Source organism: Geotrypetes seraphini, chromosome 5 (genome assembly GCF_902459505.1).
Source record: "Geotrypetes seraphini chromosome 5, aGeoSer1.1, whole genome shotgun sequence".
In the NCBI taxonomy this organism is placed as follows: Eukaryota; Metazoa; Chordata; class Amphibia; order Gymnophiona; family Dermophiidae; genus Geotrypetes; species Geotrypetes seraphini.
This window is the reverse complement of record NC_047088.1, coordinates 109,996,445-110,023,717: the sequence shown is the minus strand read 5'-3', so window position 1 is coordinate 110,023,717 and position 27,273 is coordinate 109,996,445. Positions and strand designations below refer to the sequence as shown.

At 46.6% G+C, this 27,273-nt stretch overlaps 1 protein-coding gene across 7 annotated transcripts in view; it reads left to right on the top strand.

Annotated features, from left to right (window-relative positions):
* HCFC1R1 (host cell factor C1 regulator 1) overlaps positions 1 to 27,273 on the top strand; it is a 67,565-nt gene that overhangs the window by 20,533 nt on the left and 19,759 nt on the right. For 4 of the 7 annotated variants that reach the window (XM_033945400.1, XM_033945398.1, XM_033945397.1 and 1 more), the window contains exons 2-5: positions 12,191 to 12,557; positions 13,712 to 13,777; positions 20,238 to 20,381; positions 21,105 to 21,137. In XM_033945400.1, the coding sequence (XP_033801291.1) occupies positions 12,241 to 12,557; positions 13,712 to 13,777; positions 20,238 to 20,381; positions 21,105 to 21,137 (560 nt within the window). In that variant the 5' untranslated portion in view covers positions 12,191 to 12,240. The remainder of the gene's footprint in view (positions 1 to 12,190; positions 12,558 to 13,711; positions 13,778 to 20,237; positions 20,382 to 21,104; positions 21,138 to 27,273) is intronic. The other 3 variants (XM_033945403.1, XM_033945402.1, XM_033945404.1) reach the window with 3 other exon arrangements.

Here is a 27,273-nt window from a genome sequence, read left to right as displayed (position 1 = left end):
TCGTTCCCGGCCTTCTTCTTTTTCTCGTCGATGTCCCGTCCTGTTACGGGATTCAAGAAATGCAGCCGGTGTGAGAGACTACTCTCCATCACCGACCCTCACCGGTGGTGCATTGTCTGTCTTGGGCCCGAACATCCAACAGCCCGTCGTCATCGAAGCCAACTTCGGGTAAGTCCTCTGTTCCATCCCCTTCAGCAAAGAAGCCATCCTCGAGTCAGGCCAAAGCGGGTGGGTCGACCCCGACCCCGCATCGGACCTCGACTCCGCACACCCCGAGGGAATACTCGAGACCGAGGTCGCCCTCCAGGGAGTGTGCCCCGGACTCGGAACTCCCCACCTTCGTGGGGATTCCGGCCTTCCAGGATCTCCTTCGAGCCTTGATCTCATCGGAGCTGTCGGGAGCCCTGGAAGTGCTGCAGCGTGCTGCGGGCCCGGCGGCGTCGACCTCGGCCGGGGCGCCCCCGGCCTCGGAGGCCCCGGTCTCGGCTCCCTCGACCTCGGGAGCCCCGGCCTCGGCGACCTCGGTCTCGGGTATTGCGGCCCCGTCCACCTCGGCCTCGGCCCCGCCCCGGACCTCGACCTCGGGGGAGCCTCCTGAGCGCAGTGTCCGCCCAAAAGAAAAGTTCCGCAGAGTGCGCCGACTTTCCTCCTCGGCTTCGGGATCTTCCCCGGACGCCTCGCCCTCGAGGCGACCTCGGACGAGGCGCCGATCGAGGAAGCCTAAGCGACCCCGAGGCTCGCCTCGGCGCGATCGTTCCTCGTCGTTCGCGGCCGAGGCGCTGCAGGTGTCGGAGTTGCGCCTCGATAATCCGAGGCTCCTCCGCTCACCCCGGGGAAAGTCTTCCCGTGCCGCCTCGCCGAGGAAACGGGAGAGGACCCCACGGACCCCGGGATCCTCCCCCAGGGACTCCCCTAGGAGGATGATCTCACCCTCCCCCTCGAGGGCCGTGGAGAGAGGATCCTGGGATTCAGGATCGGTTAGGAATCCTCAGTATTCCCATGAGGCCTCCCCCCGCTCCTCGGCGGGACGGTCGAGAACCCCGTCCCCCCAGGCTAGGCCGTCCTCCTTCTCATCTTTTGTCCAGGACATGGCCCAAGCCCTGGGGATTGACCTGATGGTAGGTTCCAAATATTCCAAGGAATTTCTAGAGGAACAGGACCTTCCCACTCCCCCTAGAGAGGTACCTAGACTCCCTCTCAACAGTGTCCTCCTGCAGACCTGGCTGAAGAACTTGTCGAGCCCTCTTACAGGCACGTCTGTCCCGTCAAAAATGGAATCAAAGTATAGGACGATTCCCCCGAAAGGGTTTGATAAGGCGCAGCTCTCCCACCAGTCCCTCCTGGTGGAATCTGCCCTTAAAAAATCACAGCCCTCACGGGTTTCTGCGGCGGTTCCACCCGGCAGGGAGGGGCGGACCCTGGACAAGTTTGGCCGTCGCCTCTATTCAAACACTCTGATGGCCACCAGAGTTCTAAATTACTCCTTCACCTTTTCCTCCTACTTGCGTGGGATGGTGAAGGACCTTCCTCAATATCGGAACTCGTTACCGGACTCCCAAAGAGCAGGATTCGATAAGTTTATGTCCAACCTGTCTCAATTGCGGTTGTACCTATTCCATTCAGTGTACGACACCTTTGAGCTGGTTTCGAGGGTGTCGGCCCTCGCAGTGGCCATGCGCCGCTTGGCCTGGCTTCGCACCCTCGACATGGACCCAAACCTGCAGGAACGTCTTGCAGACCTGCCCTGTGTGGGGTCCGAGTTATTTGACGAGTCTTTGGAGGCGGCGACCAAGCGGTTGTCGGAACAGGAACGCTCTTTAGCATCCCTGGTCCGCCCCAAACCTAGGCCCCCGCCGCAGAAACCTTTCCGGCCTCCGCCGCGCCGGTACCCCCAGAAGTCGACCCCGTCTTTCTCAAGACCGCCTCCGAGACGTCCGTCTCAACGAGGCAGAGGGGGACAAACCCAAGCCCCGGCGCAGGGCCCTTCTAAGCCCGCGCCTTCCTTTTGACGGGCTGAGCGGACGGGGCGGGTTCCCCTCCGCACCTTCACCAGAACCCCTTCCCATCGGGGGGCGTCTTCGGTCCTTCCGGAAGGCATGGACCGCGATTACCTCAGACGCTTGGGTGCTCCGGATCGTCTCCGAAGGCTACTCGCTCAATTTTGTGTCCTCGCCACCGGACAGTCCCCCAAATTTAGCCTTGTGCAACCGGTCGCAACTACCGACCCTTCTGACCGAAGCCAAAGCTCTCCTGAAGCTTCGGGCGGTCGAGCCGGTCCCCAAGGACCAGTGGGGGACGGGATTTTACTCCCGTTACTTTTTGGTCCCAAAAAGGACCGGGGACATGCGCCCCATACTCGACCTCAGGAAGCTCAACAAATGCCTGGCCAGGGAGAAATTTCGAATGCTATCTCTCCCGGTCTTGTATCCTCTTTTGGAGGAAGGGGACTGGATGTGCTCCCTCGACTTGAAGGAAGCATATACCCATGTCCCGGTGCACCCCACCTGCCGAAAATTCTTACGATTCCAGGTGGGAGACCTACACCTCCAGTACAGAGTCCTGCCCTTCGGCCTGGCCGCGTCCCCACGAGTATTCACGAAGTGCATGGTAGTAGTGGCGGCAGCCCTGAGGTCTCGCGGGCTCCATGTGTTCCCTTACCTGGACGACTGGCTCATCAAAGCCCCGACCAGGGAGGAGGTTATCTCAGCGACCCGACAGTCTATTGCCTTCCTGCAAACCCTCGGATTCGAGATAAACTTTCCAAAGTCTCAGTTGAGGCCGGCTCAGTCTCTTCAATTCATAGGTGCGGTGCTGGACACGGTGCGCCTGCGCTCCTACCTTCCGACCCAACGGTTGGAAGTCTTGGTACGGATGAGCCGCCAGGTCTCTCAACTACCAAGGGTGTCGGCCAAGCGCATGATGATGCTGCTCGGCCATATGGCCTCGACGGTACACGTCACGCCATTTGCGAGGCTGCATCTGAGGATCCCTCAGTATACACTCGCATCACAATGGCGCCAGGAGTGCGATCCGGAGTCGCGCCTCATTTCGGTGACTCCGCTTTTGCGGAAATCGCTAAGTTGGTGGACAGACTCTTCAAATCTGTCCACGGGACTAATGTTTCGCACTCCCCCATTTCGCAAGGTCCTGACCACGGACTCCTCGGACTACGCGTGGGGAGCCCACCTCGACGGTCTTCGCACACAGGGCCTGTGGTCGGCAGAGGACCGTCGCTGTCACATCAACGTGCTAGAGCTTCGGGCCATCTTCCTAGCACTTCGAGCCTTCGTTCACGTAGTACAGGACCAGGTGGTCCTCGTCCGCACGGACAACCAAGTAGCAATGTACTATGTGAACAAACAGGGGGGAACGGGGTCGTGGCCCCTCTGCTCCGAGGCCCTTCGCCTCTGGGAGTGGGCGGCCTCCCGGAACATCTTCCTCCGGGCGGTCTACATCCAGGGGGAACTGAATTGTCTGGCGGACAAACTCAGTCGACTCCTGCAACCCCACGAGTGGACTCTACACTCAGCAGTTCTGCACGAGGTCTTCGCTCGCTGGGGAACGCCACAGGTAGATCTGTTCGCCTCTCCGGAGACACACAAACTACCACTGTATTGCTCTCGGATGTACTCGCGGGATCGTCTGGAGGCGGATGCCTTCCTTCTCGATTGGGACGGGAAGTTCCTCTATGCATTCCCTCCTTTCCCTCTGATCATGCGAACGTTGGTACATCTCAGATCGTCCACGGCCACGATGATTCTCATAGCTCCTCGGTGGCCGCGTCAGAACTGGTTCTCCCTACTGCTCCAACTCAGCGCCAGGGAACCCCTTCTTCTGCCTGTCTGTCCTTCTCTGCTATCTCAGAATCAAGGATCCATGTTACATCCCAATCTGCAGTCATTGCACCTGACAGCTTGGTTTCTTGTTCCCTGACCCCTCCGGACCTGTCTCAATCAGTGAGGGAAGTGCTGGAAGCCTCCCGCAAGATCTCGACGAGGCTTTGCTATTCGCAGAAATGGACCAGGTTTTCCACCTGGTGCTCATCTTTCCTCCTGGACCCGGTATCGGCCCCGGTACCCTCGGTTCTGGACTACTTATTCCATTTGTCGCGCTCTGGCCTGAAAACCACTTCGGTGCGTGTCCATCTTAGTGCGATTTCCGCCTTCCACCAACACCTGGATGGACGCCCTCTGTCTCTCCATCCCTTGGTGACACGCTTCATGAAAGGATTACTCAGGGTTTGTCCCCCGCTCAAACCTCCCCCAGTCGTATGGAATTTGAATGTGGTTTTAGCTCAACTGATGAAACCACCCTTTGAGCCACTCAACAAGTCCCTCTTGAAATTTCTGACTTGGAAGGTGGTGTTTCTGATTGCCCTCACCTCCGCTAGGCGGATTGGGGAACTACAAGCCTTGGTTGCGGACCCACCCTTCACCGTATTCCATCATGACAAGGTGGTCCTCCGCACCCATCCTAAGTTCGTCCCGAAGGTTGTTTCTGATTTCCACCTCAATCAGTCCATTGTCCTTCCTGTGTTCTTCCCTAAGCCCCACTCCCATCCTGGCGAGACGGCGCTTCACACGCTTGACTGTAAGAGGGCGTTGGCATTTTACCTTCAACGCACCAAGTCCCATCGGAAGGTCCCGCAATTATTCTTGTCCTTCGATCCCAATCGATTAGGGCACCCAGTTTCCAAGCGCACTCTGTCTAACTGGTTGGCGGCGTGCATTTCCCTTTGCTATACTCAGGCTGGCCTTCCTCCCCCGGGTCGAGTCACGGGGCACAAGGTCCGAGCAATGGCAGCTTCGATAGCCTTCCTCCGTTCCACCCCGATGGAAGACATATGTAAGGCTGCCACTTGGTCTTCGGTTCATACATTCACCTCTCACTACTGTCTGGACACTCTGTCCAGGAATGACGGCCGGTTTGGCCAGTCAGTTTTACAAAATCTGTTTTCTTAAATTTGCCATCCTCCCACCTGCCCTTTTTGGTTTGGCTTGGAGGTCACCCACATGTGAGAATATCATGCCTGCTTGTCCTGGGATAAAGCACAGTTACTTACCGTAACAGGTGTTATCCAGGGACAGCAGGCATATATTCTCACAACCCGCCCACCTCCCCGGGGATGGCTTCTAAGCTAGTTATGGAACTGAGGACCACGAGGTGGGATGCGCCCTCTAGTGGGCAGAAGGCACGCACATGCGTGGTGCAGTGTGCAAACTTGAAACTTCTAGCAAGTTTGCTTGAAAAGCTGTCCGCGCCGGGGCTCCGTAGATGACGTCACCCACATGTGAGAATATATGCCTGCTGTCCCTGGATAACACCTGTTACGGTAAGTAACTGTGCTTTATTTCACTTTGTATTGGAACTGCGGGGCTGTTTTGTGCCGGTATGAACGCTGGTGGTTCCCCGTAGAGTATTTCTTCCCTACTAGTGCTGAGCAACTGGCTCCTTACAAGGTTGTGAGTATATGTTTAACTCTTCTTGTATTTGACCTGCGGGTGCTGTTGTGTGCTGGGGTGAGCTCGGTTGTTTCACTGTTAAGTGGTTCTTCTGGCTAGTACTTTTCTTTTGTTAGCCGCTGTTTTCTTGTGGGGAAACGTTTGGTTTTCTCCGGAGTGGCTTCGGTGCAGGGCTATGCTTGGTTAAGGGAGCCGGGGCCTTCCCACGTGGTAGAAGCACACACTTCTTTCTTTCCCTGGCAATAAGAGCTGCAGTGGTTGTGAGTCTCTAGGGCTGTTCCTCCTCAGCGTTACAAGCAGCCAGTGGGGGGGGGGGGGCCATATTTGAGCGGCTCCCGGTGTTGTCTTGGAGAGACGCATATTTGCACGGCTCCCAGTGTGGCCGCGGGGAGGTGAGATCGGCTCCGGGTGTGTTCTTCGGTCACTGTCCGGGAGCCGGGTCTTTCCGGAGTGCGAACGGCGAACGCTTGTTCTCCAATGCTGTTGAGTTCATGCGCCGGCCTTTGTTTCTTTTCCTCCCCGCGGTGTATTTTCAGATTTTTCGGCCATGGCGGGGCTCCGGGTCTGTGTTGCAGAGCGGTTCTGGGAGCCGACAGATTTTGGTGCGTAGCTTCCCGCGCTTGGGTCTCCTCTGAAAGCGGCGATGCCACTGTGTGTTCGGGGAGCGTTTTTATACTGCTGACTTTTCAGCATGTTCCTGGGCTTATCCGGTTCGGGGTCCGGTCCATTGAGGCTGTTAGGGCAGCTTTGACCCTTGGGGCAGTGCTCAAGTTTGCTGTGTGTTTGTGTGTATTCCACTAGCTTCATTTGCTGATAGGCTGCTAGTTTTCTTGGGCCGGTCCTGGTATGTCTCAAGGGACTTACAGTAGAAGTTTCTGCTGTGTGTGGCCTCCGACACTCAGTTTTTTTTTCTATGTCGTGGGTGATCGGTAGGCACAGTCCCCATGTTTCTTACAGGGCGTTTCTTGTCTCTCTCAGGGTCCCTGAAGGGTGGAGGAGCTATGTATGTTAGAGGTTTCATTGATCTTTCTTCCTCTGTACAGCGCTGCTTCGGTCTGGTAGCGCTATAAAACTCCTTCTTCACCATGTGAGGGGTCTCTCTTGGGGCTGGTTGGCTCTTCCCTTCTTCCTGGGGGTTTGGGTGTCTCTGAGGTCTGTTGGTTGTTAAGGCGTATCACATGGAGGTCGCTTTATACTCCTGGTGCGTACTAGGCAGCCCTCCGATCTCACCGCAAGGTCTATGGGGCTGATGATGGCTAGGGGCCAGCTTCCTCTTCTTCCACATGCTTAGGGTGTCCTACGCTCTATGCCTGTTGCCTCGCCCCTGATTCTGCTCATGACACATGCTAGACGGTACCCCGACCAGACAGGGCTATTCAGCTCATTCTCACCAGGAGGCAGTTACCTATTCTATTAACCTGCGGAAGAGCACGCGCCATATGGCTGTTGGCATTATCCCGGCAGCTCTCATTAACGATGGGAGCTTTGTCTCTACCTGTTACTGTTAGTCTGCTGTTTTCCACGGGACGGTGGATGCAGCATCTTGATTGAGTCTCGTGGGTATTCACTTTGGAGGCCTTACATATTTCGCTCAAGTTACTGTGAGTTTGTACTGTGTTCATGATGCCAATATACTCCTCTTTGCATTGCGTCAAACTTGAGTTTTCCTTGAAGAGTTTCTTTCTTCTTCTTAAAGTTCTCATCCGGATGTTCCCTGACCTTCTGCACTGCATTCTGAGGGGCTCTTGGCTTCTTCCTGAGTCTCTTCAGGCTTTTTCTGGAGGGGGAGGACACTATGATGTTTGCTCAGGGGGCTGTGGATGTTTGTTTTTCGGGATGCTTGCAATTTTGCATCTTCCTCAGGTTTCCGGTTCGTTCTTGGAGGCTCAATGCTTTGTGTTTCACTATGTGTTACATTTTCCCTGTGTGTTGAATTTTCCCTCAGAACTAGGTTGGCTTGCCTCTCTTGGAGCTGTGTTTTTGGTTTTGGCATAGGACATTTCTCCTCCCCCAGGCTTTTCTATCCTTTTTGCAAAGATGGGCAGTGGTACCGTTGTGGCACTGCCAGCACTGCCGAGCGATTCGCTTACTTCCTTTTGGACGGCATGCTTGATTCGGCCGTCTTCCAGTCGGGCCCTTTGACTGGCACGAAACTGGTGGTTTCTGTGCCTCAGTGCTTTGGGCCGTGAATCGTCGAATTTACGCAGCACTCTTTTCTCCGGTGATAATTTTGGGTTTATCAGGGAGTTGTTGGTATTCATATAGGAAAGACATGTGTTTCTTCCCACGGACTAGGGTGATGGGGCCCAGTCTCAGGTTTGTTTTCATCTTCGATATCCGTGACCAAAGGTATGGGTTTCGGTACAGGTTCTGGGAGCCAGGTTACTGACGCCTCTGGGAACTTCGGATTGCTTTCCCGTTATACTGCTCCAGCAGTCGCTTTTATTCCGGTGGTTCCCGGTATCTCGGAGCTCCCGTTCTTTGGTATGGTTCTCAAGCATTGCTCAGTGTGATTTTTTCTTTTCATGTGCATGCCTCGGTCTTTGCTGGACTGGCTTCTGGTCCCCAGACATTCCGACCTGGCGGGTTTGGGGGGGCTCAGTGCCCGCCATCCTCAGATCCACCAGTCTGGTCTTGAGAGGCGACTCGATACTTGTTTAGTATTCTGCTCTGGAGCATGGTCAGGCTACCTTTCTGGGGCTTCGGCCATTCTTCCGGTATTCCGCTGAAGCTCCTTTTAGTCAGTATTGTGATGGTGATTTTTCTCGACAGCCTGGGCTGTAGGTGAGATACTCCATAGCGGGTTACGTCAGGGTCCTACTTCCTGGGTGGACCCTCATCTGACTCTTCAGTTGGCAGCTCATTTTCCGGGTCAGGAAATGGGTTTCTTTAGACTTCTCTCCGTGTAATCTGAGCATGGCTCATGTTTTGTATGTGATGGTGTACTGCACTGTGTACGCTCTAGCAAGTGTACAGGTTAGTCATAGTGAGATCTTCTCCATTCTGGATATTGTGAGTTTTAACTCAGGCGTTCCGGCTATTTGTATAGAAGTGAGTTCTCCTTGACCTAGACCTCATAGCCTCGTCTCTCAATTCTAAGCTTCCTAGCTTCTTCACCAGGCCCAGGGAGTGAGAGTTAGAGGGGGTGGCTGCATGGCTCCTTTCTCACCTCTGCCTCCTCTTTTTCAGTGTTTTCCGCTGGCTGATGATGGCTTGGTTTCGCCATTTCGAGCTCGCTTTCTGGGCACAGTATTTGTAGACTCTCTGGATTGGCGGCGCCATCGTTACGATGCGGATTTGATGAGTTTTTCGACAGCTGGACTAGGAAGTTTCCTGGCGACTCCGGCTTTGCCCGCCTAGGGTCCGATCCACTTGGATATTTGTACTACTTTAGTATTACAACCTAGTTTTTTGGTTAAGCTTGGCTGACGTGTACGGGTTATGCGAAGATGGTTGTTTCTTCTCTTATCCAGGTGCTATGGACATCTCCTGTGGCTTCTGCTTCCTGTTGGAGGATTTTTTCCTTTCTTGGGCGCTTCTTCACGTTTGAACCACTCCAGAGTTCCTTTTTTGCCACAAGTGTATTGCCAAGGGCTTAGCGTTCAATTCCCTTCCGCTTCTGGAGCCTTTCTGGGCTTGTTACAAGGATTGGGTAGATTGCTCTTCGTTTCCTTCTCAGCTTTATATAGTTCAGTCCCTAAACAGAGTGCGGTATGTTCAGGCACCTCATGGAGAGCACGATTTGGAGTACATTCCTCACGTATTTCTTCGCAGTTTACCGAAGGCTTTATTTCCTCCTTGTCTTTTGGGGATTCCAAAGGGCTGTGCCGTTGAACAGGGTGTTCTTGTGGCCATGGCTTCAGCTCTGCAATCTTCTATGTGGCAGGCCTTGTTCAACGGGTATTCCTATTTCTGATTTCCAAAATATGGGGTATCAGTTCGGCTGGTACCACTATTTCTTTCTAGGAGGGTGTCATCCTTTCTTTTCCGTCAGGCTCGCTTTTTCCTTCCTTCTTCCTGGGAGGGGATATTGGGAGCAGTGCTTTTATTCACTGCAATTTTTGATACGTATGTCGAGTTCTCCGCGAGCTCGGTTCTATCAACTGTTAGTTGTTTATATCTCCTTTTGATATTCTTCAAGGGACGCCTCAGGCGTATGGCGGTGTACGATGCCTACTTCGCTCATTAGGTCCAGGAGGACATTCTTTATGCTTGCCTACTGGCGGGGGAGCGGGTGGCGATTGAACTTCATGACCATTCCGCTGGAGCGATGGCTGCTTCTTGGGCTCGGCCCAGAGGGTTTTTGCCTTGGAGGAGATTTGTCTCACGGCTAACTGGTCTTCCGAGAGTACCTTCTCTCCGCATCTCTGCATGGATGTGCGGGCACATGCGATAGGGGTTTTTTGATGCTTCGGTCGTTGCGAAGGCGGCGTTTACTTCCCACCCAGATTAAGGATTGCTTTGCTACATCCCATTGGTCTCTGGATTCATCTGCTGCTTTGCTAAGGAAGGTAAAATTATGTTCTTACCTGTTAATTTTCTTTCCTTTAGAAGCAGCAGATGAATCCAGAGCCCCACCCTTTCTGGTATTTGGTTGTCGGTTTTTTCGTGTGCGACTTTTAGTGATTGGGTGTTGTTAATGATGGTATTCTGTATCGTTGCTGTTCGCGATGTGTTCTGGGAAAGAAGTTTTTTACATGCTATACCTATTGATGGTTAAATGTGCTTGGGCAAGGAGCTATACTGATGAGACAGGAGGAGTGCCAGCAAATAAGTACATCTGTTAATCAGTTTCTCTATCTCCACCTGCTGGTAGATGTGAGCTATCCCATTGGTCTCTGGATTCATCTGCTGCTTCTAAAGGAAAGAAAATTAACAGGTAAGAACATAATTTTATCGTTTGTTACAGAGCAGAACAGAAATGTAGTGTCTGGGATTTTTTCTCTTTTCCCTCCTTCCAGTTATGTCATTACAGTGCTGCTTGATTGCTTTTGTACAAACTGAGGGGGCAGAAGCAGCTTCCTGGGAAGGAGGTGGAGTTCAAAGATGATTGACAATATTCCGCAAGCAATTTGCGGGTTCAGATACATAACCCTAACATTCAGGACCACTAGACACATCTACAAGAAAGATTATTGAGGTAAGAACCTAATCTTTCTTTCTCCTTTAAGAATATCTAAATGTTAAAAAAAAAAAAAAATGTAGGATGAATATAAAAAAAAAAAAAGAAACTTCAAAGAAAAGGGTTTCACAAGGCAAAATTATGTATATATGTAATACAGTAAGACCTTGGTTTGCGAGCATAATTCATTCCAGAAGCATGCTTGTAATCCAAAGCACTCGTATATCAAAGCGAATTTCCCCATAGGAAATAATGGAAACTCAGATGATTCATTCCACAACCCAAAAACCTTAATACAAAATGCTATACATACTTGTATTGCAAGACCTTGCCTATTTAGAACAGTCACTACACTCCTGCAGCGTCAGAGAGAGAAGAGCCATCGGCTCAGTTGTGATGATGTGACGCATGTATACTGTATGTACCAGTATTGCAAGACTTTGCTCGTAAAAAACAGTCATTACACTCTTGCAGTGTTAGAGAGAGAACCATCGGCTCAGTTGTAATGTGTGTATACTGTATGTACTTGTATTGCAAGACACTGCTTGTATATCAAGTTAAAATCTAATCAAATGTTTTTCTTGTCTTGCAAAACACTTGCAAACCAAGTTACTTGCAATTCAAGGTTTTACTGTACTTTCAACTATGATTCACTGATAACAATGATTAACATCTACTTGAACAGGCTTGTTAAATTCTCTCAGTATAAGTTGACTTCCCTATGAGGAAAGACTAAAGTGGCTAGGGCTCTTCAGCTTTGAGAAGAGACAGCTCGGGGTGATATGATAAAGGTCTATAAAAAATTGAATGGAGTGGAAAAAGTAGATGTGAATCACTTGTCCAAAAATAGTAGGACTAGGGGGCATGCGATGAAGCTACTAAGTCATGGATTTAAAACAAACCATCTAAAATATTTCTTCACACAACGTTTAATTAAACTCTGGAATGAGTTGCTGGAGAATGTAGTGTAATCAGTTAGCTTAGCAGGGTTTAAAAATGTTTGGATAATTTCCTGAAAAGAGAAGTCCATAGGCCATTATTGAGATGGCTTGGGGAAATCCACAGCTTATTCCTAGGATAAGCAAAGCACTGTGTTGAGTTTTTATTATTTTCATTTAGAACATATTTTGAGAACATCACTTGCAGTTTTGTGCATTATATATTCATATGTAATTTTGTCTTATGGAACCCTTTTCTTTTGAGGTTTCTTCTTTTTTGATATTCACCCTACATGTTTTGCCTGTACATAGTGAATTGGGTCCAAATGAGCTGATAACTCCAAGGCAGTTAGCTATATTTACTGTTACTTATTAGGTAGTGCTGTGAGCATCCATTTCAGTGCCCTAAGCTACCTTCACAGTATCCCGAGCTGCTTATTATTTATGCTTGCTCTATATTTCCTGTTGATTTGTTGTCTGCTTCTGTTCTAAATCTCTGAGCCTCCTTTTTCTTTTTTTAGTGGGTTAAATTCAGTGTTTTTTCCAGGGCTCTGAATTATTTTCACACTTATGTTGATAAGGTTACTAAACCAGAATTCTAAGCTAACTTTTCATTCATTCAGTATTACCACAGCTATAATTTTATTGCTTTTATATATTTTTTTTAGGGTAACCGCATGGCCTTAATGCATGGCTTTATGTAGCCTGGGGGAGCCAGATGGAAATACCTGATAGTCAGAAACAAGCAACTACTTTTCAAGCATGTCCCATGAGGATCCCACCAACTAGAAGAAGAATGAATGGCCACCAACCTGTACCAGAGTACTGGCAGCCAAACCTAGAATTTCATGGGCAGCAATTTCAGACCTTTGTTCAAAATGGTTCTAGCATCTACCCTGGCCCCTACCCTAAGTTGTGCCCAGGCTTCCAGTCCTGGGGTTCCTCTCCTCCAAAATGGAGACAGGAAGTGCCATCTGAGATGCCGTGGACAGGGAGAAGCCAAGGAATGCAAAGCTTTACAGGATTATCACTTTGGTGAGTTGTGACTTAATATAAGCAAGGAAAATGTCTGACAAAGGCTTGTGTGTGGGGGGACAGGGAGGTAAGGATGGGACAGAGAAGCAGCTGTGTACTGGGCCCCCCCATTTTGGCCTTGGGCCCACTCAACAGTGGCACAGTTATAATGTAACTGACAGGGAGCCCCAAGCCCCACCAGCTGAAGACTCCTTGTATCTCTCTCTCTCTCTTTTTCTCCTTCCCTTCTCTCCCCCATACAGTCAGGGGTGTGTGTCTTACCTCAATTCCCCCAACCCCCCAGTATCTTTTAAGTCCTTTAGTTCTTTGCTGGCAGCAAGCAGTGACACATATCCACTCCTTGATCCACCCCTGAGCCTTCCCTGTGATGCAACTTCCTATTTGCAGGACTAGAAAATTGCATCAGAAAGAAGGGTCAGGGCTGGTGTGAGAAAGTGGCTATAAGTCACCGCTCACTGCTGACAAAGAACTGAAGGACTTAAAAGGTACTGGAGAAGGGTTGGGGAAATGGAGGTAAGAGACCCCCGACCCCCTCCCCCCCCGATTGTCTGGTAGGTGGAAAGGGGAAGAAGAGGTGCCGGGTAGAGGGCTGAACTTTCAAGCCCACCCACTGGGCTCAGGCCCACCCATAATTGTGTGTCTTGCTACACCTCTGCAGAAGAGTACCTTCTGGGGAACATAGGGGAATGCATTTTAAGAGAGAACAATGTCATCTAGGGCAGGGGTGTCCAATGTCGGTCCTCGAGGGCCGCAATCCAGTCGGGTTTTCAGGATTTCCCCAATGAATATGCATGAGATCTATTAGCATACAATGAAAGCAGTGCATGCAAATAGACCTCATGTATATTCATTGGGGAAATCCTGAAAATCCGACTGGACTGCGGCCCTCGAGGACCGACATTGGACACCCCTGATCTAGGGGGAATGATTGTTTCAACTCAGTCCTCAGGATACACCAAGCCAGTCAAGTTTCAGGATATCCACAGTGAATATGCATGAGATAAAGCTGCATGCATAACCTCCATTTTATTCAAATCTATATCGTACATACTCATTGTGGATATCCTGAAAAGTTGACTGGCTGGGTGTATTTTGAGGACTGGGTTGAAAATCCCTGCTCTAGAGCAGACACTAATGGATGCTGTATTTTGCAGCTCTTCCAGCAGCCTAGAGTCACCTCCAGCGATGGCATTTAAGAGAAGGCTAGAGAAGGAGGAGGAGTAAGTATAACATGAATGCTAAGCACTATGCCAGTAGGATTTGATAGCTCTTCCGAGAGTCCTCTGTTTCTTGAGCTACAGAGTTGAGATCTTTCAGACCTAAGAATTCCTTTTCTTTTCATATGTAGGCCTGAGATATGATAGTGAAAACACTAAATTACTCCACAATGGAAATAAGTCAAATGTATCATCCGTTAATCCAAAAGAACAGACTTGTCTAATAAATTATCCTTAATCTGAAATCACTTCTTAGATTGACTTTTTTTAATTTAACTGTGCTCTCAGATGCCTGCACTGTACAATCATAAATGGTTTATTCTACAGTCTTTGCAGGACAGAGGTATCTTTCATCGAGCTCAGTCTTTGTGAATTAAAAAGTGCTGATGTGCTGTGCTACTAATATAAAGTGCTACTTGTGCAAAAATTGAATAAATAAATAAATAACTAGAATTGGCATTTATCTTTTGCAACTTGAGTGCCGATATTTCAGTTGTAGCAGAATGAATTAATGCCCAATGGGGACCCGTTTCACCAAATGAAGGCTTCCTCAGGGGTCAAATGAATAATGTGCAGATATGCTCTGGCTAACAAGCAAAAACCAAACAGTTACAGTCATGTGAAAAAATTAGGACACCCCATGAATTATTCAGTTCTTTCTTAAGAAATGTTCACATTTTGATGTCAAATCTGTTTTTTTAAATTTATCTCTGGAAAAGAAAGTGATGTAATTGCAGGTAAACAAAAAAATTTTCCTTGATTTATTCATGAAACAAAAGAGATCCATAAAAAATGTGTATTCTAACTGAGGAATAAATTAAGATTCCCCCCCCCCCCCCCACATATCCTCCCACTTAAAGTGGCTCAAATCACACACAGTTGTATCTCATTAGGTAGACATGATTAGAACATCGTTACTCAGCATTTTGAAGGAGGTTGCTCTACTTAAACCTCAAACATTTAGTTTGGTGTGCTCATGACTGCTGCAGTGAGAGTGAACATCATGGTGAGATCAAAAGAGCTGTCTGTAGTATCTTGAACTGCATTTCCTGCAGATTCGAGGAGCCTCCCATGATATGACCAAACAAATCAAGGAATTCTCTCTGGTCCCCCCAGGAAATCCAGCTCCCCCTACCACACAGAAGCCACTCCGTCAATAGGACCCAGAGACAAAATCGCCCGTAGCATATCACATCAAGTAGAGAGTTTATTCATGGCCGGAGTTTTGGATGGTGTGTTGGTGGTCTGCGAATGTGAATTGCGACTGGGGTTTTTTTCCTCTGATCTTCAAATAAACAAAAATTTGCAGATTGTGACTGGAATGTATGACGATATCCCGTTCCTTCATTTCTTTTCTGTATACTGCCAGTTTGAATTTCCCACCCGGTTTTATACCTGTTGTGAGCCTTGTGCCCTTGTAATGTTGGATTTCTGTATACTCTGTGTTGCAATTGCTAATAAAAATATTATACAAAAAAAAAAGCTGTCTGAGGCCTTCAGAAAGAAGAATGTAGCCGCTTATAAGTCTGGTAAGGGATTTAAAAAGATCTCGAAAGAATTTGACATTAGCCATTCCACGGTCCGGAAAATAGTGTACAAGTGGAGGACTTTCCAAACAACTGCCAACATGCCCAGGTCTGGCCGTCCAAGCAAGTTTACCGCCAGAGCAGACCGCAAAATGCTAAAAGAAGTCTCCAAAAACCCTAAAATGTCATCACGGGACCTATAGCAGGCTCTTGCTACTGTTGATGTGAAAGTGTATGTCTCTAGAATCAGAAAGAGGCTGCACAAATTTAACTTGCATGGGAAGTGTGCAAGGAGGAAACTTTTGCTTTCTAAGACCAGACACTGAAGTTTGCCAGAGAGAAAGTAGACAAACAGCAGGACTAATGGAATAGTGTTCTGAGTCTAAAATTGAATTATTTGGACACCAGAAAAGAGAACATGTTTGGCGTACACCAAATACAGCATTCCAGCAGTGGCGTACCTAGGGTATGTGGCACCCAGGGCCCATCATTTTTTGACACTCCCATGTAAAAAAATATTTTTTGTAATAACCATGAAATGGAATAAATGGTCAGAATAGAAACAGGCAGTGAAAATTTTCTTTTATTGAATCTCATATATGTAACCATTATTCCAAACATAACATAACATAAATTATGTCTGAATTGTCATGACATTAGAAGTACATATGGAGTAGTTGCAGGTGATGCTTGGGACATTTCTGATTGAGTTAGTTCGGTTTTAAATGTTTTTTGAATAGAAGGGGTTTTATTTCTTTTTTTGAAGGTTTTGTAGTCTGTGGTCGATGTGAATAGGTTGTAGAATTGGGGGTTGAGTGTTGCAGCTCGAGGGGCTAGGAGGTTGTCGTACAGTTTTTTTCTTTTGACGTTTTTGGTTGGAGGGTGTGTGAATGGTGTGTGGGTTCTCCTATGTTTGGTTGAGGTGGATTGAACTAGTCGATTGTTCCAATAGGCTGGGCTGTCTCCGTTTATTGCTTTAAATAGTAGGCAGGAATATTTGAAGTGTATTTTTGCTTGTATTGGGAGCCAATGTGAGTTGTGGTATGCCTCTGTGATGTGGTCAATTTTTTTCAGTGAGTAGACCAGTCTTAGAGCTGTTTTGTATTGTTTGTAGTTGTTTTATCATGGTTGTGGAATCTTGACTGTTTTTCCTCCATTTTCTTTCTAGTTGTCTGCATTGTCTTTTTAGTAGGAGTAGTTCATTGCTCTGGGAGTTGGTAAGTATGAGAGAGAAAGATGAATGTAGGCAAACTTGTTGGAGACAAAAGACTTTTCACAAGAGAAAGAGAGGAGGAATAGAAATAAGATTGGAAAGGTAGCAATTTGAACCAATGGGGTATGAGTTTAAAGCGTTAGGATTTGGACCGATAGCTCAAGCAGAGGAGAACAAACAAGAGAGAGAGTATGGAGAACAGAACGGAGATGTTTTATGCATGTTGAAATTGAATAAACACATTTAAACATAAAACACTTTCAGTAAGTGGAAACAACATAGATTATACATTTAACACTTTAGACATCACTTATAATTTTACACTTATAAGATTCCCCCACCCATCCTAATCTTTATCATTAAAGTAATTATAAAATTTTATCATATGTTCCGAGATTTATTATACATATTTTATACATATGATTAATTAGACTTATTTATCAAACCTAAAAAAAACCATCCTTCCTTCCTATTATCATCTATATAACTAATTAAAAGACCTTATAATCCTCTCCTCCCCTTCCTGGATGTGCATTTTATCTAATAAAATAATAACTATAATAATTCTACAAAAGACGACAATGGGCCCCAGATTAATTTAAAGTTTTTTGTATTCCCTAAGAAATCAGCGTTCATTTTCTCATTTATAAATTAGACATAAATTTGTCCACCAGAATGTAAAGTTGAGACGATCCCAGTTTTTCCAGTTTCGTGTAATCATTTGTATAGCTGTACTAGTCATAATTAATAAGAGACGTCTTTTATATTTATCTAGGGGATCCTTGATATGTAAAATGGTACCACAAATGACTATTTCATAAGTTAACGGAATCTCAGATTCTAAAATATTATTAATATGTCCCCAAACTGATTTCCGGAAAATCAGTATCTTAGGACAATAAAACAGTAAATGATCTATTGTTCCTATGTCTAGATGACAGTGCCAGACTATTTTTTCTGTTACGGCTCCCCAATCCTGGAATTCTCTTCCAATTCATCTGAGAGATGAAAAGAATCTTGAAAAATTTAAGAGCAAACTAAAGAGTCTTCTTTTTCAAGATACATTCAATGTTTAATTGAACTGCTTTTGGCTCTTAATCCATTTTAACTACTTTGATTGTTTTTTATTCCCCTTCCTATTGTTTTTAACCTTAAATGTTCTACTTTTATAACTAGATTGTATTTCATCCCGAGTTTTCCTTATGTTTTTATTAATGTACGTGTAATTTAATTTATTATTATGTATTAGTAGTTATGAAACTTGTCATTTATGTTTGTAATTTTATTTACTACAATGTTATAGTACATCTCTTTTATGTTTGTCTTCCTATATTTTGTAATTTTATCACTTTGTACATCGCTTAGAATTCGGAATAAGCGATTAATCAAATGTTATAATAAACTTGATATTACAGGGCTGCCCAAGTCCAGTCCTCGAGATCTACTGGCAGGCCAGGTTTTCTGGATATCTGCAATGAATATGCATGAGAGAGATTTGCCTGCACTGCCTTCTTGGTATGCAAATCTCTCTCATGCATGTTCATTGTAGATATCCAGAAAACCTGGCCTCTGCCAGTAGATCTCGAGGACCGGACTTGGGTAGCCCTGATCTATTAGATCTAGAGTTATCTAACTTATACCCATCTTAATATTAAACCGTACCATGTGGTGATCACTGGATGCCAGATGATCACCCACTGTAACATCAGAAATACTTTCCCCATTTGTAAGCAGTATGGCCTCTTCCTGCTTAGTTTCTATTACCAACTGCTGGAACATTTCCTTATAGAGAATCCAGGATCTTCCTACTTCTAGAAGGCCCCACAATAGGGATACCCCAATCAATATCCAGCATATTAAAATTGCCTATTAGTAAAACTTCCCCTTTTTTAGATATATTCTGAATGTCTACTATTAAATCTCTGTCCACGTCTTCCGTCTGTGAAGGAGACCTGTATATCACATCAATGTAAATATATTCACCATTCACTCTTTCCAAATTGATCCACAGTTCTACTTCCTTGCTCTGCAGATCCTGCAATTGTATGGCTTTAATATGATCTTTAACATATAATGCTACTCCCCTCCTTTTCTTCCTATCCTGTCTTTCCTGAACAGATTATAGCCCGGTATAACTACATCCTAGTCATGGTTTTCCGTGAACCATGTCTCCATGATCGTCACTATACCCAACTCATCTTCTTCCATCACAGCTTCTAGATCCAGAATCTTTTTCCCCATACTTCAGGCATTAGTATATACTGCTTTCCAGACATTGCCCCCTTTTCCCATTCGTGTAGAGATATTCAATGATTTACTTACCTGAGGGCTTATACTCACCTGGGGGCTCTGATCACCCTGCCCCATCATTTCTAGTTTAAAGCCATCTTCAGTAGATTATCCAGCCTGCTGCCAAAGACTCTTCTTCCCTTTGATAAAATGCACACCATCCTTACTCAGCAGCCCTTGGAAAATCATCCCATGGTCCAGGTAGCCAAAACGCTCTCGACGACACCATCCACTTAGCCACGCATTCATCTCCAGGATGCGAGCTTCTCTTCCCTGGCCTTTATCCTCGACAGGGAGGATAGATGAGAATACCACCTGCACACCTGTCTGCTTCATCTTCTCTCCCAGAGTCTCTTATCTCTTGTTTGTCATGACTGCTATGCATTTGTTCATTAGTGCATTTGCAAATAAGTTATCAGGTGTCTTATTTATACAGTTTGAGATATCTGTTTACTGTCATGATATTGATACCACAAAAGAGATATTCTGGATAGAAAATGTTCGCAAGTGTTCTTTCACTTTCATTATCTGCATTCATAGAGGATTTTTTTTGGGGGGTATTTTTATTGAATGCTTTGGAACAGAAAATATATGCAAGGATGTTAAGTCGTCTCGTAGCATTTAGAAATATGTATAGATAGAATTTACAAAATAGTTTTACCATAATGACTGGCAATGCCAAATTCTTTGTGTAATATTAGGCAGTCACACCATTTTGCTGAGGGAGAAAACCCCCAAAAATAACATGTAATTTATCTGTAAGGACAGTAAGCTACAGCATGTGAAAAATCCTACTGAGGTTGGTCATACCGTAAAATATTTTTATCTCATTGCTGTAGTTAGAGGGTGATTTTACTCAGAAAACATCATGTTGCAAATCAGATTTTATACTGCTTATCCAAGGAATAAGTGTGGATTTTCCCTAATAATGATTTATGGATTTTAGTAATGTCCATGCCTTTTTAATTTTAGCCTTATTACATAAATCTTTATAATAACTATATATGAAGCAGCTATAACAAAATGGAAAGCCATCTCTTTAGTGAAATTGGTATTTGTTGCTTTTTAATCTTTTGAAAGAAAATCCTTCAAGGGAGCATTATTGATTTCCTGGTTTCTAGTTTTTCCAGTGTAAAAACAAGGCAAAAATCATGTGGAATTTTTTTTTCTATCTTCACATTGGGCTCAGGCCTAGAATATGAAGAATTGCAGAAGTATCCTTTTGTCTAGGAAACTATAGACCTAGGATCAGATTTTGATTCCCTGTTTGCTTGTGAATTGTAAGATCACACTGCATGATAATCTAATTCTGACAGATCATCTAAACCTTTTGCCTTTAAGATTGCAGACCTATATTCTGACAGATCTCTCGAAGATCATCTCTCTGGAGCTGGAAGGGGCCATTAACCTTAATTCTCTTTCATCTTCCACTTAGGGAGCCTTGCAGCAAACACCTGGTGACAGAGGATATGATGGCCGACCGTTTCAACCACTTAAGCTTAGAGAATGACCACGCCTACAGTGACAATGGCTTCCTGCCACAGGCTTTTCAAGAGTGGAAATGTTCAAAAGACCAAAAGTAAAATGCATAAGAGGGGGAAGGGTTAAAAAAGGGGTGGGGAGAAAGACTTGATGGAGGTGTGGGCAGAAAGTCCACAAGCCAGGGGATAGGGAGCAAACTGATAGGATCAGCTAAACGGGTGGAGAGGGATCAAAGGAGAAGGAGGAAGCTGAGAGCCGTTCAAGAGGTTTTGGTTAAGGGAGAGGGAATGAATTAGATGTCTTTGGAGGGTAGATAAAGAGAGGAGAAGAGATAGAGATGAGAGAAATCCCACAAGGTAAATGGGGAGGAAAGGGAGATCAGAGAAACCCTAGGAAGAGCTGGTTATAGAGCAGGGGTGTCCAACCTGCAGCCCAAGGGTCGCATGCGGCCCCGTGAAGTATTTTGTGTGGCCCCGGTCGAAGGCGATGCAGTGCTTTCCTCTGCTGCCCCTGGGTGTTTACCGTCTTGCCAGCTCCCTCCTCTGTCTTGCTGCAGCGTTTATGCGGCCTCAGGAACATTTTTTTCAGCCAATGCGGCCCAGGGAAGCCAAAAGGTTGGACACCCCTGTTATAGAGGAAGGGAGGGAATTAAGAAGATGACCCTGGGGAAGAAATAGTGGGTGGTTTAGAGGAAGAGAGACATAACTGAGAAATGCTTCTGGAGAATAGAGAAAGGGGCAAGAGAAGTTCTAGACCAGAGTGAAAGAGAGGGCAAGGGTCAGAAGGCTTTATTCTGATTTTCTTTTTTCTGGTAATGCAGGATGCAGAATAAAGATCAAGTAATGGAAAAAAAGTAAGAGATACATTATTATAATTTGCCACATTGCCATAAAAATGCTATACAGGCAGTGCCCATTCCATTCGTTTTTTAAACTGTCCTTAAGTTGAATTTGTATGTACACAGTCTTTTAAAAACATTAAAGAAACAATCCTCAAAACAAAGTACTGTAGTTTAAATATAAAGAAAAGATAGGAGGTTCACACTTACTTTTGTTCTTCATCTGTCCCACTGTTCCCTCTCCACCACCACATCCAACATTTCTCCCTCTCATCTCTCTCTTCCCCATGCATCTGTATCTCATGCCTCTCCCATCACCATGTCCAATATTTCACCTCTTTCTTCATTTCCCCATGTACATTGCCTCTCTTTCCCTCTCACTCAGGCATCCATGCCCAACAATTCTCCCTTTCTTTTTTTTTTCCCCAATTATATTTATTAGCAATTGCAATAGGTAACAGATAACCAAAAGTAAGACGAATAGTAACAGCGCAAAACAGCAAGGAACCACATCAACGGGAAAGCATGCCAGCAAGAATACAAAAAGAACAATAAACCCCTGGTTAGATGCCCATCACAATTGACATTTTATGTATTAAGGAACCCCCAACTATGCACAACCAATCCACAGCCAACCATCCTCATGTCTCAACATATGCTCACCATACACCCAGCCACTCATACCCCACACACAACCATATATCTACCTAGGTAAGAATCGGCAACGGCCCCCATGGGGGTCATTGCATAGGATCTACTGTAACATTGTTGCCAGGACATAAGATCTTCCGCCAAAGGGCTATGTAGCACCCATGCGTGAGTTGCCCCGACTTAGGGGTGCGCTGGATTTCATAGCGGCCTACCTCCGCCAAGCAAGCAAGCCACTGTGAGAAAGAGGCCGCCATGTCAGCCACCTAATGCTGCAACAGAAGCTTTTTCGCCACCAAGATAGCCATGTATAGAACTTTCCGCTGAGGCAACGTGAGCACCGCCTCCAGCGATCCACACTGATCCCCCAGCAGCAATAAGCCATAATCTCAGGGCACAGCGCGTTGAACAATGTGCTCCAAAAATGGAAGTACTTGTAGCCACAATTCGGACGCAGGACATTCCAAAAAAATGGTGAGTGAGAGTACCCAAAGAGCGGTGACATTTAGTGCAAGCCTCTCCCTCCCAAAGGCCCATACATGCCCCTGCGCCCTGGGTATATAGGCTCAATGCAGTAGTTTAAACTGCATCTCCCGAAAATCCGTTGAGCCTCCCAAGGCATGCACATGGGTAAAAAGATCAAGAAAGGCCCGCCGATCATACGTGATATCAAGGTCTGATTGCCACAAGGAAGCCAATCTATCAATGGGGCCCAGGGACGAAGCGTTCTTCAAAATGCAATACCAGGTGGCCAACTTGTTCAATTTGGGCGACACCTGAAAAAATTGGATATCCAGGGGACCACAGAGCCAAGCATCCCCCCATATGTGATTGAGAGACTGGTAGTAATGGCGAGCTTGAAGGTAAGCCCAGAAATGGGTTTGGGGCAAGCGCCATTGGGACTTCAGCTGGGCAAACATAGGAAACTGTCCGCCCCCCACAGTTAAAAGATCTTGGAGGGACCTGCACCCTCTTTGCTCCCATTGCCGAAACCAAGAGTGGCCTACCCCCGATGGAAAGTTGACATTAACATACAGCTACAACAAAGGCGAGGCCACTGGTGTCTTCCCCTGCTGCCATTTCCTCCAGCGCCACGCATGACGCAAGGGCTGTAAAAAAGCAAATTTGGGCCCCCCCTCACGGGATTGCCATCATCGAGGCATGAAGAAGGAACAGAACGGAATGAGGGGAACACCATGCCTGCACCCAACCCCGAGGAGAATACTTATAAGAGCCCGACCAGCCTTCATGAATAAACAGTAGCAGGGCTGCCACATTATAAAGTCGAAGATCAGGAAGATTCAAGCCTCCCTAGGATCTTTCTAGTGCCAGAGTGGCATAACTGATTCGGGCTCGCTTAAGGAACCAAATAAAAGTCGAAATTATAGATCGAAACAGCAGCACATCTCCATCGGTAACTGTCTGCAGCAGATACAAAAGCTTAGGTAGGAGTACCAGCTTAGTCAAAGCCACTTGACCCCAGACGCCCAGTGGAAGTTCCCTCCATTTATCACACAAGCCTTTGATTGCGTCCAGGTAGCACTGCACATTATATTGGTACAAAAGCTTGAGATTGGGGCTCAAATAAATGTCAAGGTAACACATCGGCCCCCAAACAGGTGGTATCTCCAGCCCAGTATGCCAGGCTTCCATCCTAGTGGAGCGCAATGAGAGAAGTTCAGATTTGTCGTAGTTGACCTGTAGGCCAGAAACGTCCCCAAAAGAATGAACGATAGCCAGGGTGCGCCCCAAATCCTGTTGGGGATGGTCAAGATAGAGCAAAATGTCATCGGCAAACAAATGAATGCGAATCTCCCACTCTCCAATCCGAATGCCCCGTAGATCCGAATCCAAGCGGAGTTTAGCTGCCAATGGTTCCATGGTTAGTACAAAAAGTAGGGGAGGCAGCGGACACCCCTGCCAAGTCCCCCTGCCCAAATCAAAGGAATCCGTAACCCAGCGTTTCACCAAAAGTCGGGCCTGCGGTCGGATATATAAGCCTCAAATCCAATTATGAATACTCCCCTCCACACCAAACTCTCGTAAGACTCAGAAGAGATATTGCCAGGAGATGCTGTCAAATGCTTTGTCCATATCCAGTCCAACAATAGCTGAAGCACCATCCACCTCTCGCCTGGAATGGAGAACCATCAAAGCGCGAGCGAGATTCATTGACGCTCACCGCCCTGATACAAACCTGGCCTGATCCTTGTGTATCAAGAGAGGCAAAAAAAATAAGTTCAGATGAGCTGCTAAGATTGCGACAAACAACTTGGCATCTTGATTGAGGAGCGAGATGAGGCGATACAACCCCACCTGGGCAGGATCCTTGCCAGGTTTAGCCAGAAGAACCACGTGGGCAAGATTAGGAGTCCAAGGCCCCGTATCTCGTTCAATGCATTAAACACTCCCGCTAAGACTGAGGATACCTGATCCATCAAGATCTTGTAGTACTTGGATTCAAACCCATCAGAACCCGGAGGTTTAGTAAGCTTAAGCTTCTTTATACTCAACTGCACTTCCCCAGGACTGATAGGCGCATTCAAGTGCTCCAGTTGGGCAACTGTCAGCTTAGGTAACGTCAGCCCCTGAAAGAAAGCATCTCTATCAAAATCCGAAAATGGCTGACGGGAGTAAAGGGACTCATAAAATTGAACAAATTGTTGCCGAATCTGCCACTCCTGAGTGTACCGATTACCCTGCTTGTCTTGAATGGACAGTATGACCTGATGTTTTCGGGGAGGCTGCACTAGATTAGCCAACAATCTGCCCATTTTCCCGCCCCAGGTGTACAGTTTATACGTTTGAAAATAAATATCCCGAGCTGCCCTCTGCATCAAGGCATCAATCTACCGCCGAACGGCCAGCAAGCGGAGCTCTGCAGATAGTGAAGCACAATGCTGCATGCGCAATTTGTGGAGTTCCCCCAATAGAGCCAATAAATCCGCATCTTGTTTCTTCCACTTATGAGAAAGATAAGCTATAATGAACCCATGCAATACCACCTTGGAGGCTTACCAGAATGTCATCGGGTCAACATCTTCAGTGCTATTATTATGGCTATAATCTAACCACTTCTCCCACAAGTACTGATGGAAATCCAGATCTCTGTATAAATAACACTGAAATTTCCAGTTACGTTCCTGCGCATCTGATGTAATCATTACTTCCATGACTAGCAGGAAGTGGTCTGATAAAGGAACCTCCTCTATAGTGATCTCCACCACCTTGGAGAGCAGAGAGGGTGAGGCCAGCAAGTAATCCAACTGGGCATAAACATTATGCAGGTGAGTATAAAACGTATAGGTACGTTCCGTGGGGTGCAAAATCCTCCACATTAGGAGCATACAGATTACAGAATAACCATTTGTGACCCCATAATTCCCCAAGCGAACCCGAGCTGGCAGTGATTTTTCAGTGAGTATAGCCGATTTTAGAGACCGCAGGTCGCGGAGCCAAGCAGCACATGTCTGTTCAAGGCAGACGCATCACGTGACCTGTCACAATTCTCCCTTTCTATTCACTTCCCCACCTAAGCATCTCTTTCGCTCACTCTCTCCATTGTTCCATCCTATCTCCTAAGTTCATGTTCCCTCCCTCCTTCTTTCTTTCCTTCCTTCCATCCTTTGTCCGAAGTTTGTGCTTCCTCCCTTCCTGTGCCAACACGCCCTTTGTCATCTTTCCCTCTGTTCTGCTTCCCAAATTTGTGCCTCCCGTGGGTTTTTACCTCCTCTAGCTGCCTATCTCCTCCTAGTGGCATTTCTCTTCGCGAAGCTGCGGCTGCTGGTGCTTGCTCGCAGCTGACCCAGAAGCCTTCCCTCTGATTTGATGGAATGCTTTCGGGTGAGCCACATGCTGGAACTGCGGCTTTGCGAAGAGAAGTGCCACTGGGCAAGGGAACTGGCCAGAGGAGGTAAACACCCGCAGGAGGCACGAATTTGGGACAGAGAATAGAGGGAAAGACGACGAGGGGCGCATTGGTACAGGGAGGAGAGTTGTGTTTGGACAAGAAGGGAGGAAGAAGAGGCGTGTTGGCATAGGAAGGAAGAAGTAGGACCTTGGTTCGTAAGTATGAGTTTGACGTAAGTTTGGTGTTCTTAAACCGGGAACTGCCTATATATTTTTAAATTCTTCAATCAAACATTTTTCAAGTGCAAGTAGAAATTAATTAAAATATATCACTCTATTGTGTTCAAAACACTGCAAATAAAATAAAAATAAGATGGCTCTACCCCCCACTATTAAGTACTAGCCTTAACTTAACCTTGCTCAACAGATGCCTCTAGCAAGACACATTCTTCTTGCTTTAGACCAGTGGTTCTCTGGAGATGAGACAAGCAGGCACACTTGTTAGTGAAGTCCTCTGACTGAGCCTGTGTGTCAGTGCTCGTCCAGTCATGTTTTCTTCAGCCGCTCCTATACAGTCACAGCTCTCCACTCTCTTTACCAAAAAAAAGGAAAAACTCAGAGAAAGCCAAAAGGCTTTCTTCATTATTAGGTCTTTTATATAATTTGTGAAAAAAAAGGAGGGAAAGAGTTAAGACAAGAAGCCTGTCAGAAAAAAAGAACAACAAAGGTTTAAATGCTAGAAGCGGTTTTCACCACCAGTTTTTCTTCATATTCCTTTTCAATACTGCGGTCTTTAGGACCGCGAAGTCACTTTTTTCTTCAGAGCTGCAGCCATGGATAACGGCACTCTCGAGACGCCTCTTTGCGCTACGGCTTTGAAGAAGAGCTCAAAGCTACAGACTTTGCAGCTCACTCACTCCCCACAGGGCCGTGTTTCGGTACTGCCAGGGGAGGGAAGCTCAGTGCTGTAGACGACGCCTGAAAGGAAAAAACTGGCAGTTGCGGCAGGACAGAAAAAGAAACCTTTACACAGAGCTGATACTCCCTCTCCTCTGGCAGCAGCATTAATAGCGTGTCCCTCACAGGAAAGCACTGGGACACTGCTGTTAGCAATTGAAGTGTCTGGGAAGGCTCCTGAGGGCTCAATTTCAGCCTCCCAGTCCTCTCCCAGTCTTATGATGAAGAATTTGGTTGCAACATTGGGATCCTCCTCCAAACCGGCAAAAACCCAGGCAAAAGCTAAACGAGTTGCCTCTCCTCCCTTGGACCAAGACCAGGTACCTCCTAACTCCAGGTAACTCCCTTCTCAAAGTTCTGATTCTCTTCAGGTAGCTTCTAATTTTTTTATTCTTTTACAAAGATTTATGCAGGATAGTGCTGCTAGGAAAGTTAGTGAGCTTCAAGCTTTAGTCTCGTATTATCCTTACTTAAAGTTTTTCCAAATTTCTTCCCAAGATGGTTTTGGACTTCCATCTTAATCAAACCATCACTTTGCCATCGATCTTTTCCACCTCCACACTCCTCTGCAGCAGAAGAGCACCTCCATATGTTAGATTGCAGAAGAACACTTCTTTTTTACATCAAGGAAACTTCTCATTTCCACAAATCCAGCCAACTATTCATTTCCTACAATCCAGCTACCTGTGGCCAACCA